The sequence below is a fragment of the Phyllobates terribilis genome, unplaced genomic scaffold (assembly GCF_046119375.1).
Source record: "Phyllobates terribilis strain yellow unplaced genomic scaffold, ASM4611937v1 Scaffold_5__5_contigs__length_657084704, whole genome shotgun sequence".
Taxonomy (NCBI): Eukaryota; Metazoa; Chordata; class Amphibia; order Anura; family Dendrobatidae; genus Phyllobates; species Phyllobates terribilis.
The window spans coordinates 601578113-601599419 of record NW_027362765.1 but is presented as its reverse complement, the minus strand read 5'-3'; the positions used below and the strand labels follow the sequence as shown (position 1 = coordinate 601599419).

The window sequence follows — 21307 nt, the reverse complement described above, 5'->3', positions numbered from 1 at the left end:
CGAACCACCAATCACGGTCCGCCATGTCACGGGCATGCTCAGTACCGAGAATCCTGGATTTAGGCTCCAACAGCTATGTCTCCCTCCGCAACCTATGCTTAACAGTGCTAGGCACAAATACCCGAGAGACAATCTGTACATCTCGTGGACCAGCTAGGCGTTGGGGCTGACGACGATGCTGAGCAGCATCAGCCCCGGCTGGACCGGAAAGGGAGACCACAGAAGGTTCTGGACCCATTTCGAATCCAGCAACAGCCCGACGCCTAACACAGTGAATGAACAGGAAGATAAATGGCCAGCTGTAACTGCAGGACTATGCAGAGCATATACCCCTCTAGAAAGATAGATAAAAAAGAGATCTTGTATGCTCTCTAAAATTAAAATCCCTGGTAGATTTCTGAGATGAGGAGAGTGTGTATGTCACGCTGTCTCTGTATACTGGAGGTAGGGGGCCTAAGCTGACCCTAAGCTGGGGCCCTGACTAATCCCTCAACCTGGAGGTACTGTTAAAGGTACAGAGGTCCAGGCCGCCAGCGTAACCCCTACCTCCTGAAGATCCCTGCACCTCAGTAATCTAGTCCTGAGAAGGACCCTGATCACAACCAAAGGGAACAAGAAATAATATGCCCAAACACAGTATTTAGACGAACGAGACAGTACAAGGGAAAAACCAAAACCACCTTGCATACAAAAACTACACAACTACAACAGAGGGAACACCAACGGGAAAGGAGATAAATGATAAAGCGAGGAAGGGAAAAAACACTCCAAATACACTTATCTCAGAAACTCCAAATACCACGATCCGCTCTGTAAGTCTGTATGAAATGCTTTCACCGACACTTCCCAAACAGACCAGCAGGCATTTGAAGGAGACTCACTACAGCAGCATTGATTGCAGCTGGGCGAGGCTGGACCTCGTCTAGCACAGAGAGAGAGAGAATTAACTCCCTCACTGCCGAAAACACAAAGCACCAAAAAGTCAGCTGCGAGAAGTCAGGCTGTGTAATTGTGACGATCTTCGTGGCGACACACCCGTGACAGTGTATTCAGTCACAGCTGCGTATTTGGTTAGCCTTCTCGATAGTCGTCAAATGGAGAACAGCAAACCACACTTTCAATGTAATTAACATTGTTCCAGGAATATCTGGGAGTAGGTCCTATTGTTTAGAACCTAACACCCTGCACTGTAATCGTACTGCCAGGTTGTATTCAGAGGCAGATTGCTATGTAATTGTTGTTATATGCCACCAGTGTTCATATAACAACAGACCTGAAAATAATAAAAGAAACAGGGAAGCCCCTCCCCAAATCTTTAGGTAAGCAGAGTATTCACAGTTTTATTCTTGGAGGGGTGCCTACTAGTGATGAGCGAGCGTGTTCGTTTAACCCTTGAGCCAAGCACGCTTGGGTGCTTTCCGAGTATCTGCGGTGTGTTCGTATATTAAGTTCGAGTCCCTGCCTCTGCATGATTTATGACTGTTAGTCATCCTCAACACATGTGAGGATTCCCTAACAATCTCTGCAGGATGATATAATGCATGTGTACAGCAGGGTGAAGTCTTCTTTTAATTCCAGGCCTAAACAGTGATTGACAGACTTGTGAAAAGACAAAAAAGTAATTCTCTATAGTACCTATAATATAATGCAATGATTCCAATATTTGAATATGTGCATTAATAAAAAAACTTCCACTTTATAACCCCAAGACAAAAGTAGAATCAGCACATGCTTGAACATGCAGAAAATACAAGACTTGACGCTTCAATTACAGGACACATCAATAACAGCAACATACACCCCACCCCCCAACCAATGAAGACAAGGTAAATGTATGAGGACACCAAGACACCATTCCAGCATGCCAACAAAGCAGGGGTGGAGAAAGCTGTAAGAAAAGCAGCAGAGGCTCTGTACACATTAGCAGAAGATGTAAGCAGAATGATGAAGACTAAAAGTCAGACCTCAAGCATCTTACTGAGGAAAACCTGGGCCTAGAATGGGCTGGAAGCCTAAGTAAAGACCTAGTACGGAAGACATATCTAGAAGACGAAAAGTGGGGAAGAAAGTAATAATGGCTTGAGGTACAAAAGCAACATATATTAAAAGAAAGGAGATATGTAAAGGTAGCAAAAAAAAGAGCATGAAAGAATATGTGAATCAATATCACAGCGAAAATAATTGTAAGCAGAAAGTTACATGGGAAGTATGGTTAGGAAAGTAGCATAAAGGTCGGAATGAGAAGTGTAGGAACAGACCATGTTAAAAAGAGGGAAAAGAGGGAAATATAAAAGGAACATGGATTAATAGCTGACACTTAAGGCAAACACCATGAAAACCATTAAACAACACAAGACAGCATTTCTTTGCAGCAGAAACTCTTAATTACAGGATTTAATCTACACTTTAAACATACAAACAATTAATATACAGTAATAGAAAAATCCTGCTTGAGGTTTAGGGTATGTGCACACGGTGGAGATTTGCTGTGGTTTTGACGCTGCGTTATTATGCAGCGTAAAACCGCAGCGGCAAGCTGTTACAGCTTAGTGGATGAGATTTCTAGAAATACCATGCCCACTATGCGTTTTTGTGCACCTGAGGCTCACACACGCACACAAAAACGATGATCAATAAAGTTTGTTTAAAAAAAAAAACAACTATTCTCTAATTTCAACATGAAGACATTAAAAACGCATGCGGCAGAACCGCATCAAAAAAAGCATGCAGCAAAACCGCAAGTAACCTAATTTGCATATTAGGTGTGGAAATTGTGCAGAAATTCTGCAGCGTCAAAACCGCAGCAAATCCGCACCGTGTGCACATAACCTAACTCTATGTAAATGCACAATAGGGATTTATTTCTTGAAACACTTGGGGAGTACAGTGTGCTGCAGATTCATAATGAGTTTTAGATCTATTACACATTTTTGGAGGGTACAAACTATAGTTGTATTTGCACAGCATCCACAAGGTGACAAAGATAAAAAGTGTGTTTCCCATACCTAGCAAGTGCAACCAAACTTACACCATGCGTGACATTTTTATTATGTGCAGTTAAAGCCAAATCTAGTAAGTTTATGGATCCCATGACAATAGTGATAATTCTCTCCAGATATAGCAAGAATTCACAAAACACTCCCATGTTTCTTCTATAGTTGTAAAATTAAGGCTATAGATCCATCACTGCTATATTAGCGAATACAGGTGATCATTTATGAATAATGATGTGCCTCTTCCATACTGCAGGATAGGAACAAATTTTTTTTATTACTCACTGTAAAAAAAAATTTCTTGTCACATTGACTGGAGGACACAGAGAACCTTGTATATAGCTGCTGCCACCAGGAGGCGGATACTAAGTAGTTAAAGAAGCCTTCCATTAACTTTATTTCCCCCTAAACCTGTGTATATACTTTGTGTACTGTAGTGAGAGTGTGTTAATATACTCACCTGCCGCAGTCTTCTCCACTGTTCAGCGCCTATCTGCTCCTGACACTACATAAACATATACACAGGTTTAGGGGGGGGAGAAAAGTTCACGGGAGGGTTTCTTTAAGTGACTGAAACCAGCTATACCCTCCTGAAGGCACCAAGCTATTTAGTTTGTAGAGAAGCCGTTAAAAAAGCAGAGAATCACCTAGATACACCAAATAATGAAATAAACAAAACAGATCCATTGGAAACATACTTCCCCCTAAAAGGAAATGTATCATCAGGAAATGCCTTTTTGTTTAAATCAGGTTTTTCTGTTAGATGTATTTTACTTTTGGTAGTGTTTTTATGTTGTTCTTTTTTTCATATCAGAAATTCCAGTATAGTGGAATGTCCATTAATAGTAAATTTATGGAAAGAAGTATTTGAATTACTGAGCAAAGTATGTAATGTAGATATCCCTTATTCTCCTCATTTAACACTTCATTCATTGGAAGCAGAAGACCTATCTCAAAAAGTTAGACCAATTGCTATCCATCTTTTTTTGGTTACAAAATTACTTATAACAACTAATTGGAAACAAACGAATGTGCCTTTGATATCAGAGGTAATTGACAGAGTAACCACAAATAATACTTTTGAACTAGTGGCCGCCATGAGAAATAACACAATGAATAAGTATGATACTCATTGGTCCTTATGGAACACTCATTTTCCCTCTAAAGAGTCCCGGTAAGATCTAAGACTTTTCCCAAGGTAATATTAATACCAGATACCTCTTTTTCTTTTTTTTTACCTTTTCCTGAAAATAAAGGGTTCTTTGATTTATGTTCAGATTTTAAGTAGAGTGCAAATAGTTTGGTTGACCTACTGTAAATTCACATTTATTTCCTATGTCCCTCCAATCCTTCCCCAACCATATACCCTTGCCTTCCCTTCCTACTGACCTTGTTATTTGAATGTTTTTAATCCCATCGTGTGTATTGTATTCCCTTCCCCCCATTAAAAAACAATAAAGATAATTTGAAATAGAAACTCCAGTATAGCAGGAGAAAAGACTGTGTCTATGAGCAGTAACCAGGAAAAACAAAAATAACCAAAATAATAACACCATGTGGTTGGATGACCATATGACAAGCGAAGACATTTGTATATTTGGGCCAATAGAAGGGGACTTGACAATGAATTGTTTATACTTTAGGTCAACGCTAGTGATGAGCGAGCATACTCGCAAGTACTCGGTACTCGCCCGAGCATCTCAGCGAGATGCTCGGGCGGATGCTTGGGTCCTCTCTCTGCATGTTTGGCGCTCTTTAGAGCGCCAAACAACATGCAGGGATTGCCTGCCACTCATTGTAATGCCGCAGTCATGTTGGTTGTGGCATTACAGTGATTGGCTGGCTGCACAGCGTCATCAGGTCTATATCAGACCTGGTGCCGTTGTGCTCATCAGTCTACTCCGCAATCGGGCAGTGTAGGGAGACGTGCTTCTGAGCTAGGGAGAGATTTGGTTGTGTATTAGGTAGTGTAGGGAGAAAACAAGTACATTACACATATCCATCTCAACAAACAGTTCTTCTGAGGACTAACCCATCTGCAGAGATATCAGGCAGGCAATGTATATAGGCAGGCAGGCAGTGTATATAGCAGACTGCAGTGCACATAGCACAAGAGGCTCCATTCCAGTTCTGTCTGCTGCTGCTGTTAGATTTCTAGAAATAGGCCCAGGTCTCAGGGGCCAGGAATAATTTGTAGAATACAGCCAGGTCCTTTCCATAGTACAGCGCTAAAAATCCAGCTATTTAAAACTGTGGTTTGTCCGTGACACGGCTCACATATAATTGCTCTGAAAATACTGACATTTTTGGCCTCCATTAAAAAAAATTTTCAGTGTGTCAGCAAAGCTTTTGGCACCGGTTTGCTGTTCAAAATAGTTACCTACAAGCCAGGTATTTAAAACTGTGGTTTGTCCATCACATGGATCACATATATGTTTTCTGAAAATGCTGCCATTTCTGGCCTCCATTCTAATTTTTTTTCAGTGTGTCAGCAAAGTTTTCGACACTGGTTTGCTGTTCAAAATAGTTACCTACAGGCCAGGTATTTAAAACTGTGGTTTCTCCATCACACGGATTACATATAACTTCGCTCCAAATTCAGCCATTTGTAGTGGGCGTGGAAGATATTGTCCTCCATTTAAAATGGGCAAGGCGCGTGGCTAGGGACAGGGAACTGGACGTGATGGTGCATGCAGAGGCCGAGGCCGTGGGCAAGCTGAAATTGTGCCACAACAAACACCCACATCTTCTCGCCCGACCTTCCTGTCCCAATTCCTAGGGGACCGCAGCACACCACTATTGAACCCAGAGCAATGTCAAAAGGTTGTTGGTTGGATTGCGAATAATGCTTCCAGTCGCTTAGCCACCACCACCACCCTGTCTTCCACATGGTCAATTCTCAGTAGCTGTGAGTCTGGACCGCATATTCCTCACCCTGATCCTCCTTCCTCCCACCACGCCAAGTGCCCGGAGAAACTGATCCCAGGAGACAACTGATCCCACACTTGGACACTCCGAAGAGCTGTTCACTTTTCCATTTTTAGATTTGGGCCTCTCGCCCTGTCCACTTGAAGCGGGGCAAGAGGAGATCGCATGTAGCGATGCCCAAATATTTGAGCAGCCACGGTCACACGAAGGCGACGGTGGGAAAGTGTCACAAGAGGTGGACGATGATGAGACACAATTGCCAGAAAGTCAGGAGGAGGACCAGGGTGCGGAAGTGGAAGACAAGGTGGTGGATGATATAGTAACTGATCCAACCTGGCAGGAGGACATGCAGAGCGAGGACAGCAGCACACAGGGGGAGGGAGGCAGAGCACCCCAACGGGCAGGAAGAAGCAGTGTGGTGGCCGCAGACAGAAGGCAGGCAACCGTTCCCCGTAACACCAACATGAAGGAAGTTGCCAGTACAACTGTTAGTTCTTCCCGAGTCTGGTTGATTTTAAAGACTCTGCCGATAACCCCAAAAAGGCCATTTGCACCACATGCCAGGCCAGCAACAGCAGGGGTGGCAAAACTAGCAGCCTGACTACCACCAGCATGATCAGGCACATGGCAGCAAAGCACCCGACTTTGTGGGCCGAACCCCAGGTTCCAGGAACAGTGTCTGCGGGTGGAACCATTGCTTCTTCCGCTGTTGTGCGTGAAAGCCAATCCCCTGTCCATGGTGCATGCGAAGATGCCTCCTGCCCTGCACCTGTAGCTGCACACTCTCAAGTAGCAGCATCAGGAAGCACGTCCTTGTCCCAGCGCAGCGTTCAGTTGTCCATACCCCAGTCCTTGGTACGCAAGCACAAATACGCAGCCAAAGCCCCACAGGCCACACTACTAAATTCCCACATTTCACGACTGCTTGCGCTCGAAATGTTGCCTTTTAGGCTCGAGGAGACTAAAGCATTCCGCAACCTGATGGCGGCGGCCGTCCCTCGGTACTCTGTCAAAGCTGCCACTATTTCTCCCGGTGTGCGGTCCCCGCATTACACAAGCACGTGTCCCAAAAAATTAGCCGTGCCCTCAACAACGCAGTTACCGTAAAGTCCACCTAACCACGGACACGTGGACAAGTGCTTGTGGACAGGGACGTTACATCTCGCTGACGGCACACTGGGTTAATATAGTGGAAGACGGGACCCAGTCGGACCTTGGGACGGAACACGTCCTCCCGACACCAAGGATTGCGGGCCCTAGGTCAATCGGGGTTGCCCCCATGGTCTACAGCTCCTGCGCCTCATCCTCCTCAGCCTCCATCTCCGAAATGACCACATCAGTCACAAGTTGGAAGCACTGCAGAACAGCCTCGGCCAAGTGGCAACAGGCTGTGCTGAAGCTAATATCCTTAGGTGACAAACCGCACAATGCTGAAGATTTGTGGACAGCTCTGAAAGAGCAGGCAGATCTGTGGCTCAAACCGCTGAACCTACAGCCAGGCATGGTCGTGTGTGACAATGGCCGGAACCTGGTGGTGGCTCTGAGGAGAGGCGAGCTCACACACGTACCATGCCTGGCCCATGTGCTTAACCTCGTGGTTCAGAGGTTCAAATCCTACCCGGAGCTGCCGGATCTGCTTGTTAAAGTACGCCGCCTGTGTGCCCATTTTAGAAAGTCACCTACAGCTTCCGCCACCCTTGCAGCTTCCGGCTCACAGACTGGTGTGTGATGTCCCCACGCATTGGAACTCTACACTGCAGATGTTGGGAAGGATTTGTGAGCAGAAGAGGGCAGTTGTTGACTACTACAAGGCCGTCGGCATTCGGTTCAGACTCCACACATAAGACCTCAGGAGTGGACATGGATGTCAGACATATGTACCATCCTCCAAAACTTTGAGGACTCCACCAAGATGGTGAGCGGCGATGACTCCATAATTAGCGTCACCATCCCACTTCTCTGCCTTCTGAAATAAAATCTGCACACAATCAAAGAGGATGCATTGCAGGCGGAGCACGATGAGATGGAGCAAGGAACCATACAGAGTGATTACACATAGCCCAGCCTCATCTCATCCCAATGTGGATTGGGTGACAATGAGGAAGAGGAGGAGGAGGAGGAGGAAGAACAGAAGCTAGTTTCATGCGCTATAGACGGTACTACCTGCACAACTGTCATACCGTCGGCTCAGCGTGGATGGCCAGAGGACAGAGAGGAGGAGGAGAAGGAGAGCATGGTCAGTCATTCTCTTGGTGAGGACATGGAAGTCTAGCCTGTTAGCAGTCTGGCACGCATGGCTGAGTTTATGTTACGCTGCCTTTCCCATAACCCTCGCGTTCTCAAAATTTTGGGTGGCAGTCATTACTGGTTGGAGACCCTTCTAGAGAACTTTATATCTCTTATTCCTGAGGCGGACAGTTCTACAAAAATGGGGCAGTACTAGAAGGTCCTTGTTGCGGAACTATTAAAAAAATTCCCATCTGAAGACACTGGCGGCAGAGGTCACAGTTCGTTGGACAACCAAGGAGTACAGGCGAGATAGACACAACTTCAATCCAACAGAGGCAGGGGAACACTGTCAACGTTCTAGGAGAATTTTCTCAGCCCCTCCCATCACACAGGCCCTGAGGCGCGGGGTACTCTCACAAGGAGTGCAAAGTTTGGGAAGATGCTGAGGAAGTACCTTGCCGACCGTACCAACATCCTCTGTGATTCCGCTGTGCCTTATAATTATTGGGAATCCAAGCTGGATACGTGGAATGAACTGGCTCTCTACACCTTGGAGGTCCTGGCCTGCCTTGCCGCTAATGTTTTATCAGAGCGGGTTTTTAGTGCCGCTGGTGGAATTATAACTGATAAGCGCATCTGCCTGTCAACTGAAAATGCTGACAGGCTGACCCTTATAAAAATGAACAAGGGCTGGATTGGGCCAGACTTCTCAACATCACCGAATGATAGCAGTGCATAAACTCAAATTCAGTGTCTTTTTTTGGGAGGTATATTCCCATGCACCTCTTCACACCCACACATGGGTATACGCGTCCTGATTTTGGCTATTTGCTCTTGTCCTCCTCCACCACCATATCATCAGGGTGACCGTGGTCCGTGATGCCACACCCACATAATTTTTTTAAAGGGTGTTTATGATGCCCGTAAAAAATTTTTTTTAGACAGCATGTTCATGTATACCCCACAGGGGTAAAGGTTTGTCAGCCCATATACTTAGTGCATGGGCATTACAAGTATAGGAAACCCGCTCCTTTCTAATGGGAACATTTTTTATGAGGCCCTTCTCCACGTCTCTTCCAAGGGGCATTGGAGTGCCTCCCAATTTTGGCAGCCCTTGCATTCGATGCATAGGCAAATACAATGGGAGACCCACTTCTTAATAATGGGAACATTGTTTTCAGGCGGCCCTACTCTAAGTCTCTTCAAAGGGGTATTGGGGTGCGTCCAAATTTTGGGCAGCCCTGCCACTCACTGCTTACGCAATAACAGTATAGGAGACCCACTCTTTAGTAATGGGAACAATAAAACATAGCCGGCTGATGGTTCTCTAAGAATAGTGAGGGCCGACTGCTGACCCTTTAAAAATAGTAAAGACCGCCTGATGGCCCTATAAAAATAGGCTTTGTGACTTTCAGAGTCCCTCCTTCATAAATGAAACATGATGTGTCTGATCATATCTCACACACCACATGGCCAGATAAGGTTGTAAAATGTTAAAATGACATTTCCTGGTGAATGCATTTGTCACGGTTGAAAGCAATGCAAAAGTGGAAAAACGCATCAAAAACGCTAAGTGTGAACATAGTACAAGGTGTGAAGGAGTATTTTTGTTTTTGGTTATTTATTTTGCTTTATATACAAGTCATTATCCTGGAAAGGATGTTCATTAACATATTTCCCAGGAAAATCCATTTTGGTTTTGTTTTTGTATGTTTTATTGTGAGTCCGTAAAAGTGGCGTAATACTCTGACAACGTTGTTGACAGCAGTGACCTGGGAGTCAGAAATGCTTCCAGGGGTCTTCCCCATGCTGTTCCCATGTCATCTTCAGCACTGTTCCCATCGATTTGGGCAATTTTTAGGCCCTTAGCAGACCGCCGGGGGGAGCCGCCTGAAAAATGCTGGAGTTTCCCATAGACTTACATTGGGCTCGTTGCTCGGGTCGAGCACCCGAGTATTCCAATGTGCTCGACCCGAACATCGAGCACCCGAGCATTCTAGTGCTCGCCAATCACTAGTCAACGGCAGTCCTCGAGGCTCTGAAACATATTGTGTTTTCATGATTTCCTTAGTATTACACAGCAGATGGAATTATCACCCATGCAATACGATGCGTACGCATCAAATCGCTGTACAGCAATGTACAGCGTGATGCAGACGCTAGAAAGAATAAGGGGCTATTTGCATGCATTTTATATTACAGTCCCCGTCCTTTAACGGTCAGTCTACTATAGCATAAGTAATGGCAGCAGTGAAATCCTTATTCGTATTGCTATTCAAGGTGGCTTCCTCAGAGGTGAAAAATGTTAAAATCTTTCAATTTCCAGAGTGGTAACTAGAGCCATTTTAGACACATACTTACTGTTCTTTGAGGAATAGTTTTCAGAAGTTTCATTATAATTCACAGGCAGGCTTACAATGACAGAGAACACTTCCATACATAGCAGATATCACAGGATCCACCATTTACAATAGGTGATATCACAGTTGATCCTGGTCCCCCTCCCTTCACAATGACCTTTGTCACGCTAAATTGATGGTTTAATATAAAAAATAGGGCCTGAGTCAGTCTATTGCTGCTAATGTACATGTGACTTTCCTGAAAGAACAGGAAGTATAAGTCTTGAATAGTCCAAATGGCCAGTGTGAAAACTGCAAGATTTTTATTTATGAAAAACAAAACAAATGTTTTCAAAATAAAATAAAAAATACATTTAACATATAAGCTTGATTTGGATAATAGCTCATTTATTTTCTGATGACATATTCCCTTTAATAGGGGTTGTCCAGTGAAAATAAGTTATCACCTGTCCACAAGATAGGCGATATAACTTATTGATTGTTGGGGGTCCCACAGCTGGGACCTGCACCGATCAGCAGAACATGCCACTTTTATCTCCATTAGAATGGAGGGGAAGTGCGCATGCTAGGCCGCTGCTCTTTTTATTCACTACTTTTGAAAAAGTGTGACAACACAGCGTAGCTACAATTCCTGCCTTGCTGTCTTAGGTAGTCTGGGAGACTGGCATTGTTTGTTAAAGACCTGACCAGGTGACTGATTAGTGAGAATTTGTAAAGTGAGCTACTAGTAATAACACTACTGGGAGAGGTAGCAGGTTCAAAGGTCAACAAATGAATACCTTTAGGGGTGTGGTTTAGATGAATTTTTTTTGTGATCTTTTTGGCTTGTGCCTCCTGAGCAGAGCACATCATCAAAGAATGATTGTCCGGAGAAGAAAAGGTGAGAGCAACCATGACACCTATGTCATACAAACAGTAAAGCATCCACTGTGGAGTTGTTTTTCAACCAAGGGAATGGGCTCACTCACAATTGTGCCCAAGAACACTGCCAAGAATAACAATTAGCAGTTTGGTGTTGAAAAATGCTATTTTCCAGCATGATGGAGACCCTGTCAAAAAGAAAAAGGGATACCCAAGTGGCTCCATGAACAAAACCTTGAACTTTTGGCCAGGAAACTCCCCATATCTCAATCCCATTGAAAACCTGTGGTCAATCCTGAAACAGCATAAGGACAAACAAAAATACAGAAATTGTGATAAACTACGAACAGTGATTAGAAAAGAATGGGCGGTCATCAGTCAGGATTTAGCCCAGATATCCAGCTTGGCTGGATTTAAACCGTGATACTTCCTTTGCAAAGCAACACACTAGCCATTGTGCTACTGTACACTCATGGGTTGTACAGAAAGAGAAACCAGGAGTATACTGGTCTGGTGAGCCTAGCCTACCAGGAAGTTTACTTGAAATATTGAAAGAGGTAAAGTCATCAAGGAAGGTAGACAAGACCACTTTGGTTCATCTTGATCATAGGCAGCTAGTGCAGAGTTCAGGCTGGTTTTAGAATGGGCAGAACATACAGATTCTCTGCTGACAGTAGAAATAAAATAGGAATTCACACGAAATCTGGCAGGAGCTGTCCGTATAGTGAGCCAGTCACGTATCCACTGAAGAAATTCAATGCACTTCTTTTGATAAAGTTGCAAGGTTAAAAAAAACAAAACAGTCATTTATAGTAATGCATACCAGAGAGGAATGTCAGAAATCAACAGCAGCACAATAATTCATACTGTTTGTCTCTCCCGGTATAATACTGTAACAAACTGATCAAGCAAACAAAATCTTTTCTCTTTGACAAAAGATGGCGTGGGCTCCTGCATCATTTTTATAACCAGCAGAGGGAAAGCCGACCGCTGGAGGCTGATATTAGTAGCCACGGAAGGGGCCATTAGCCAACAATGTTCCCTGGCTATTAATATCAGCCCACAGCTGTTTGTTTAGCTTTACTGGCTATATTACAGGGGAACCCCAGAAAAAGATTGATGTGGGGTCCCCCTATAAAATCTAACCATCAAAGGCTAAACTAGACAGCTTAATAGCCAGGGAAGGGGCCATGGATAATATCCCCCTCCGCGGCTATTAATATCACCCCTCAGCAGTTACAGAAATGGCGCATCCATAAGATGCGCCAAATCTGGCGCTTAGCCTCGTGCCCGGGACCAGGAAGACACCGGGGGCCGCCGGACAGGTGAGTATAAAGGTTTTTTCTTTTAGTTTTACTTTTTTATTCTTTTTTTTTTTTTACTACTGCGGGCATGCAGGCTGGGAAGGGCAGACTGCTGCACCTCCCATCCACACTGCTCTCACTGTTATCAGCCAGAGCAGCAGTCGGGTGAGAGGAGTAGCAGCCTCCTCTCCTGACCCGGGTACCAGCCGCAGCGCCATTCTGGCGCGATTTTGCGCCTATTGATTTTCATTGAAACGCAACAAATCCGCATGTATAGATATTATACATGCGGGTTTGCTGCGATTCAATGCAAGTCAATGGGCGTGAATTCACCGCAATGATAATTTTATGCCGCAATGATAATCCGGAGCAGAAATGTCCGCATCATGTGCACAGCACATGCGGATTATGATTGCTATACATGGCAGACCTATTACCAAGCGGTTTTAATGCGTTTCCGCGGCGGAAATGCATTAAAAGCACATTGTGTGCACTCAGCCTATAAGGGTTTCTGAAAAGAGCTATCTGACATACCTTATGGAATAAGAGGAAAAAGGGTTCTTTCTGCCAAACCTGGACCAGATAAAGATGCAGTATCTGATGAGGTCCCATGATTTTACCATATTGCAAGAAAACACTGGCCCTTCTTCTACAGGAACTACCATTATATTGTGGCATTCAAAATACTAGAATTGATATGCCTCAGAAGACCACACAATATAAAAGAACAACTGAAACAAGCAGACATTGGTAGCTTTACATACCATCCTACAAAACTATGTGTAGGATATAGGAAACTAGGCACATTTCCTTGCCTTCATTGTGCCAGTTGGTCAAGCATGATTTCCTCTGACTATATATAACAGCTCTCACAGATAAAAACTATCACATCAAATGCTTCTTTACATGACTCCAACTTCGTAGTGTACCTTATCAAATGTCCCAGTGGACTACTGTATGGGTGAAACCACATAGTCAATAAGATACAGAACTGCCAGTCATAAATCTACTATTAGACGTGTTAGGACTGGGTTACTTATTCCACATAAGACAATAACTGCATAGCGATGTTGGTCTAATGTATACAGTTAGCACTATTACAATATCTTATTATAAAAATGGAGGAAAAGCTTCATGTTTGGAATTGTAGTATGAATAATAATTTATAATTTATTATTAGAGTTAAAATTCCCAGTAAAGTCAATATGTTTTATGCACAGACAATAAGGAGAGAGAGTTGAAGGCCACGGCCCCACTATAAGTATTTGGTCAGTACTTGGTCAGTATTTTTTCTCAGGAGTGGCAGCCAAAACCAGGTGAGGAACAATCACAGAAAAGGTATAATAGAAACAAGTCACCAATTCTGCATTTATCACCCACTCCTGGTTTTGGCTCCCACTCCTGAGAAAAAATACTGACCAAATACTGATAGTGGGGCCGTGGCTGAAGGGGTATTCTTATATTATCAAAAATGTTTTAGCCAGACAGCATGAAAGAAAGTTTGTACTTGACTTATATATTGTAAAACTTGTTTCCATTGAGATCGGCCACCACAGCCTGGCCTAGTGTGCGCAGTAGTTACATTCCAGGAGAGGAATTAACTTCTAAGATCCCAGCCACCTCAGCAGCCCATTGATTTCTATACAAGAGTTAGCTGCTCACCTCTACCCCCTTCTCACTCAGCTCTTGACAGTCCTGTAACATCACAATCCCCAGCAACAGTACTTTCCAGAGCAGTACTCTTAGGCTGCGTGCACACGATGCGTTTTTCATGCATTTATGCTGCGGAATTTCCGCAGCGGAAACGCCTCAAAAACGCATGATAATCCGCACCCCATGGTCCCCAATGGCATTCCGCAATGTCAATGGACATGCTGCGGATTTTTCCGCAGCGTTTCTGCAGCGCTCATAAATCCGCAGCATGTTCATTAATTTTGCGGAAGCGCCGCCATTGACTTGCATTGAGACGCATATAATCCGTGTCTGTACATTTGTACAAGCGGATTATATGCGGTTCAATGTGCGGATGGTACCCAGTTCTGGAGGAGAGGAGACTCTCATCCAGACCTGGGTACCATTGTACCTGTAAAAAAAAGAATAAAATAACAAATAATTTATATTCACCTGTCCGGCGGCCCGCGCAGTGCTTACCTTCCAGGACCTGAGATGACGTCGCGGTCATGTGACCGCAGGCTGTCTCGCGAGATGCCGGCAACCAGGAAGAAGCCAGGACGAGCACAACAGCACACGCGGCGGGGCATCGGAGGTAAGTATAGCTTTATTTTTTTATTTTTACGGTCACACTAAATAAATCCATGCCGGTTGCATGGATTTATATAGTGTGACCTAGTTGTCAAGCACTTTCCAAGTGATGCTATCGCCTGGAAAGTGCTTGTCAGTAAGCATGCGGAAACACATGCGTTAACGCATGTGAATCCGCATGTATTCTGCAGGAAAAATGCATGCACAATCTGCATGCGTTTTTTCTGGCAGGGAGATGCAGAAATGCTGCAGAAATTTTCTGCTTCATTTCTGCATCGTGGGCACATAGCCTTACTCACTGCTCTCACTTTCCTGAACCATATACTTGTTCTAAGTTCCTGTTATCTCTATATGTAAATATGGTGACAGCAGTGTAAACTCAGAACAAGACCCAGACTGTTAGGCTATGTGCCCACGATGCAGAAATGCTCCGGATTTTTTCCTGAGCGTTTCTGCATCTCCCCTGGCAGAAAAAAACGCATGTGGATTGTACATGCGGATTGTACATGCGTTTTCCTGCCAGGGACATGCGGATGTGAAGCTTTCTTCACTTGCATTTCTGCATGCGGGTTGACAAGTGCTTTCCAAGCGATTTTAGCATCACTTGGAAAGTGCTTGACAACTTGGTCACACTATATAAATCCATGCAAAAGGCATGGATTTATATAGTGTGACCGTAAAGAATGGTAAAAAATAAATCTATACTTACCTTCTGATGGCCCCCGGTGTCTTGATTCCCTCCGTTCTCCCTTGCCGGCAGATCGCGTTACACTGAAGGACCTGCTGACGTCAGCATCACGTGAGCCGTCACACGACTATGACATCAGCGCAGGTCCTTCAGTCCATCGCGAGCTGCCGGCAAGTGAAGACAAGGAGAGCGGGGGCTATCAGAAGGTAAGTATAATATTTATTTTTTATTTTATTCTTTTTTTTACAGTTTTCTATGGTACCCAGTTCCGGAGGAGAGTCTCCTGTCCTCCACACCTGGGTACCATCCGCACATTGAAATGCATGGAATGCGCATCTACATATACAGTGATGCGGAATACATGCGTTCCAATGCAAGTCAATGGCGGCGAAAACGCAGCGCTTCCGCAAAATAATTGGTAGTGCTGCGTTTTATTCCGCAATGATAATCCGCAGCGGAAATTTCCGCAGCATGTGCACAGCACATGCGGATTATCATTGGAAACATGGCAGGCCTTCTACCATGCGTTTTTTAAGTATTTCTGCAGCGTTTTTGCCGCTGCGGAAACGCTTAAAAAACGCATCGTGGGCACACAGCCTACATGTGTAGTAGCAGAAGGAAGCGGTGTGCAAATTCAAAACTGTCCTCTCTCCCCATTTAAAGAAGCACTCCCATCAACGTTTTATCCTCTTAATATATTGCAGCTACCATATTATGAAGCACTGTGTATTTACAATTGCTCATTTAGTCTTTGGACCCAGCTAATTCTTCTCTTTTCTGTGCGGTTTGTAGAAACAGGAAGTCTCTTGTCCCTACATTTATCATTCCCCTCTTCAACTCTTGATCCAGCTGCTCCCCACTCCTTGTCAGGGACTTTTGCAGTGACTTATCAGTCACACAGGGAAAATTGACCCCCAGTTTCCACATAGAGCTTAGAAGGATTCAGCTAGTCAGTTTTTAATCACATGATGTCACAGACCTAATGGAAAAAAGAAGAATTAACTAGGCAGAAAGGCAAAATGAGCAATTGTAAGTATATAATACCTGACTGCAATATATCAAGGGAAAAATATGTTTGATGAGAGCGCTTCTTTAAGGATAAGCAGGGAGATTGTGTTTTCCCAAATTTCCTAGTTAGAGAGAAAAATGTGAAAAATAGTAAACTACAATAATAAAAGTAGAAGAGCTCCGCAACACCAGGGATATCATGCTAAAACTGATTCAGCTTATCATCAGCTCAGTGGCTGCAGGAGTACAGCTGCTAAGAGGAGCTGACACTTCGCTGCTTAGTGCTCGCCTCTAGTGGCAGCAACTATACCCTAGGTCTTCTGTGTCCCCCATAAACATGAATGAGATAATATGACAAATACAACTTATCTGAACTTAATCTGGCACAATAGGTCTAATTTTGTCAGGATGTGTCTCCAATTCTATTATTATAGATGTTTGACTCCAGCAAAAATAATTGGATCTGCTACCTAACATTTTGTAATGAAAGTTATAATACCATGCCGAAACAGGATTATTGCAAAATAATATTTAGTTACAAAAAAATAATATTTTACCTGTCTTTCCTGCGTTCCGCCATGGGTACAGTGCTGATGGAAATTCTAGGCAAGCTAGCAATAGAATTTTGCGACTGGCTACTTGCAAACGACGACATTTCTAAGTTAAGGGGAGAATGAGGAGGGCTTGCAAGGCTGGGACTACTGCACTCGGATTGTGAAAGAGAACCTATGAATAAAAAGGAAAGACAATGCACATGGGCATATATCTTTGTACAAAAAGCAACATGTTAGCCACGTTTTAATAATCTCTAGAAATGTGCAACAAACGTCCATTTTATTGAGTTACCTGAAAATTAAAACAGAGGAGCACTTATGTCCTGTTTTCAAAACTGTTGCAGCTTTCAGTCCAAAACATGGTCCAGACTGGCTCATCAGTATTCTACATTAAAGGGAATCTATTAGCAGGTTTTTGCTATGTATTCTGAGAGCAGCATGATGTCAGAGCAGAGAACCTGATTCCAAGGATGTATCACTTACTGGACTGCTTAGTGTAGTTCTGATGAATCTCTGTTTCCCCTGTTGTGGATACAGCAGTGGTCAGAATGCTGAGCTGAGTATAACTCCACCCCCACTACTGATTTGCAGCTCCCTGTGTACACTGTGATTTGTCGTAAATTATCAGCAAGCTGCCAATCACTGATGGGGTGGAGTTACATAGATTAACCTGATTGGCCAGCACATGAGATCTAGTCTGGCAGTGATAATATTTTGCTGATCAAACACTGATTGTACTGAAACTACAACACACAGCCAAGTAAGTGACATATGCCTGGAATCAGGCTCTCTTGCCCAATATTATGCAACTCTCAGATTAAATAGAAAAAAACTGCTGACTGATTCCTCTTTTTTTTTTTTTTTTTTTTTTTTTAACACAGCACAAGGCATTGTGCACATGCTACCTTCTAATGCCATGTGCAGCGTTATTGGTGTTCACTGATCGACAAGTTTGATCAGATGTCCGTCAATCAGCTACCATGTTCTACACTTAAACTCAGGTTTTTTCAGTCTAATGTAAACAAGTGCATATAAGGGTGTGGCCGCCCTTTCCTTGAGCTGGAAAGTTTATTCATTTTGCTTCCCAGGTCTCTGTGTCCACCAGCTGGGTTCAGTCTCTCAGCCCTTATCCACATGCATGTCACTTGACAAACGGTAAGGTCTTAAGGCCCCGTCACACTTAGCGACGCTGCAACGATCCCGACAACGATACGACCTGTCAGGGATCGTTGCTGCGTCGCTATGTGGTCGCTGGTGAGCTGTCAAACAGGCAGGCTCACCAACGATCAGGGGAGCAGCGCCATCGTGGAAAGAATCTTTCCACGATGTCCTGCTCCTGGTTACCAGCCTGCTGAAGCAGGAGCAGGCTGGTAACTATGGTAAACATCGGGTTACTAGGGGCACACGTGTCCCTAGTAACCCGTTGTTTATCATGGTTACCACTCTGCTACAGTGAGCGGGAGGTTACCGCTCACTTTAGCAGGCTCGTAACCATGATAAACAAGGGGTTACTAGGTGCGTGTGTGCCCCTAGTAACCCGATGTTTACCATAGTTACCAGCCTGATCGCTGCTCCCGCTGGTCACACACAGCGATGTGTGCTGACCAGCGGGAGAGCAACGACCAAAAAATGGTCCAGGACACTTTGCAGCGATCAGCGACCTCACAGCAGGGGCCTGATCGCTGCAAAGTGTCACACATAGCGACATCGCTGGTGAGGTCGCTGTTGCGTCACCAAAACCGTTACACAGCAGCGATCTCGCTAGCGATCTCACTATGTGAGACGAGGGCTTTAAATATTAAAGTTAGGAGTGTCCCAAAAGAGTCACTGTGACGAGGCGAGATGGCTTTCGCATTATTTTGATCGAAATTATGTTAGCTAAGTACCTTTTGTTATTTCCATGCACTATTGCGGTTTATTTATTTATTGCAGGGTATTTGTTTATTGTGTTTCTTTGTTTTTTTTCTGTTTTTTCTTTTAGCAGCGCTTGCCCAGTAGCATCTATCGGTAAGCAATAGATGCTACTGCACACGCCGTTTTTTCTGGAGGAAAAAGAAAATCTGCCTGCAGCAATATGTCATCGCCGGCCGCGCTTGCGCAGTAGCATCTCTCGGCAAAAGAGATGCTACTGGGTGGGCGGGGGGCAGTTTTGCTGCATGTAAATTTCAGGTTTGTAACACAATTACACATGCAGCACTTAAAATAGTAGGCAGGTCACTGAAAGCACAGTGACCTGTCAGAAAGCAGACATAGGAATACATAGTGAAAGCACCAGATAAAGCCCCTCCTCAAAGGCCGGCCCCGAAGCATGAGCATCTCATTATCTCAAAAATGAAAATAAAGATTATAAAAGTGGATTTCATCAACAAAGGTATCATAGTAATCGGTATAACGGCACCCACCTGACAGTGTATATGGTTTACTAAGCACAATCATGCTGACAGGTGCGCTTTAAAGGGAACCTGTCACCAGAAATAATGCTATTAACCTGCAGATATGCGGTTAATCTGCAGGTTAACAGAGTTATTATGCTGTCCGGAGCCTGCACGCAGCTGAATGCAGCAGGGAGAAAATTAACTTTATTCTCCCCGCCAGCATTCGGTTTCAGTCATGGGGTCGGGGCGCCGTGGGTTCAGTCATCGCTGAGAATACAGAGCAGCCACTGTAACCATGCCCCAGGCCCTGACTGACAGCTGGCCCCAATGCAGAAGGAGTGTCAGACAGTGTGGTTACAGCAGCCACTCGGTATTCTCAGAGCAATGACCCAACCAGTGGCGCCCCCGCCTCCATGACTGAAACTGAATGCCGGTGAGGAGAATAAAATTTAATTTCTCCCCACTGCATATGGCTGCGTGCAGGCACCGGGCAGCATAATAACGCTGTTAACCTGCAGATTAACCGTATATCTGCAGGTTAATAGCGTAATTTCAGGTGACAGGCTGATACATGGAGCCTGATTTGTGGGCAGCTTGTATCAGACACCGGCTGTGCGATCTCAGCTAGGTATGTTGGATTTAAACACTGTGGCGTTTAAGAGAAAAACATACTTTAAATTGCGGCTCTGGATTGACAGGTGTCTCCCGATAATGGCACGTAGGGAGAGACTTGTCTTTCCAGTGCAGCGGATGGGGAGAAGCCGCCAGGGACCCACATATCTGAATAGTTAAGAGTCAGACATACCTGGCTGAGATCATACAGCCACAGTGCCTGATACATGCTACTACACGTGGATTGGACACCATGTATCAGCGGTCAGGTTTACTTTGACACACTATGTTCTCACACAAAACACAATATAGAACATACCTCTGTCTGACCCCATTGTGCACCTCAAATATCTTGGTGTTAATGGGATTTTAATGCGTTCAGTTTTTGAGGCTCCTGAAAGACAGAACCAGACAATGTAAAAAAAATGTGATTAGTATACTTATATGTTTTGGCTGCTTGAGGGGAAAAAAATTAATACAGAGAAGAGTTCCACAATCTATCAACCAGAAGAGAAAGTAGCTACAAAAGTGCATCTCTCTTTCTGGAGGAAAAATCATATCGGTCTCTACAACAGACATTCTATTGATTATATAATATAGGCACCATTTCCCATTAGTACTGAATGAAGAATTAACGCTTGCGACGAGATTTCCAAGGGATTACAGGTGATCCTTAGGAATACCAAATGTGGGTCCGTCTATGATCATTTTTTTATCTGGGAACCCTTTTTTACAAAATGGTGCAAGAAGCAGAAAGGGACTGCTCCTTTTTTGAGGATTACATGATAAAAAATAAGACTACAAACACATATATATCAAATGAGAATTTTCTTCTTAGACAAGTGAAAATAGTATGACCACCGGAAATTACATTTATGCCTTATGTGCAGTGCATTGTAATATTTACTGAACAGCAAACTCCCAACCTATAAAGGAGGTGGACACTGACAGTTCTGTACGATTATAATGAGTATTCTTGTCCACATGATATTAATAAAGATAAATCAGACTCAATTAAATCCAGGAACATACACAGTAGGGAGTTACACGCATCAACTCTTCCAGGCTTCTATCTGTGGCTCTCGCTAATGCTGTCTGCCATGTAGTGCTAAAAGGTGAACATTACATGGGAG

The 21307-nt window shown here is 44.1% G+C and overlaps 1 protein-coding gene across 4 annotated transcripts in view; it reads right to left on the bottom strand.

Annotated features, from left to right (window-relative positions):
* Positions 1 to 21307, bottom strand: part of DLG5 (discs large MAGUK scaffold protein 5) — a 291149-nt gene that overhangs the window by 67866 nt on the left and 201976 nt on the right. For 3 of the 4 annotated variants that reach the window (XM_073686034.1, XM_073686037.1, XM_073686035.1), the window contains 3 exons: positions 20494 to 20568; positions 17191 to 17359; positions 1965 to 2078 (listed from right to left, as the gene is read on the bottom strand). In XM_073686034.1, the coding sequence (XP_073542135.1) occupies positions 1965 to 2078; positions 17191 to 17359; positions 20494 to 20568 (358 nt within the window). The remainder of the gene's footprint in view (positions 1 to 1964; positions 2079 to 17190; positions 17360 to 20493; positions 20569 to 21307) is intronic. The other variant, XM_073686036.1, reaches the window with a different exon arrangement.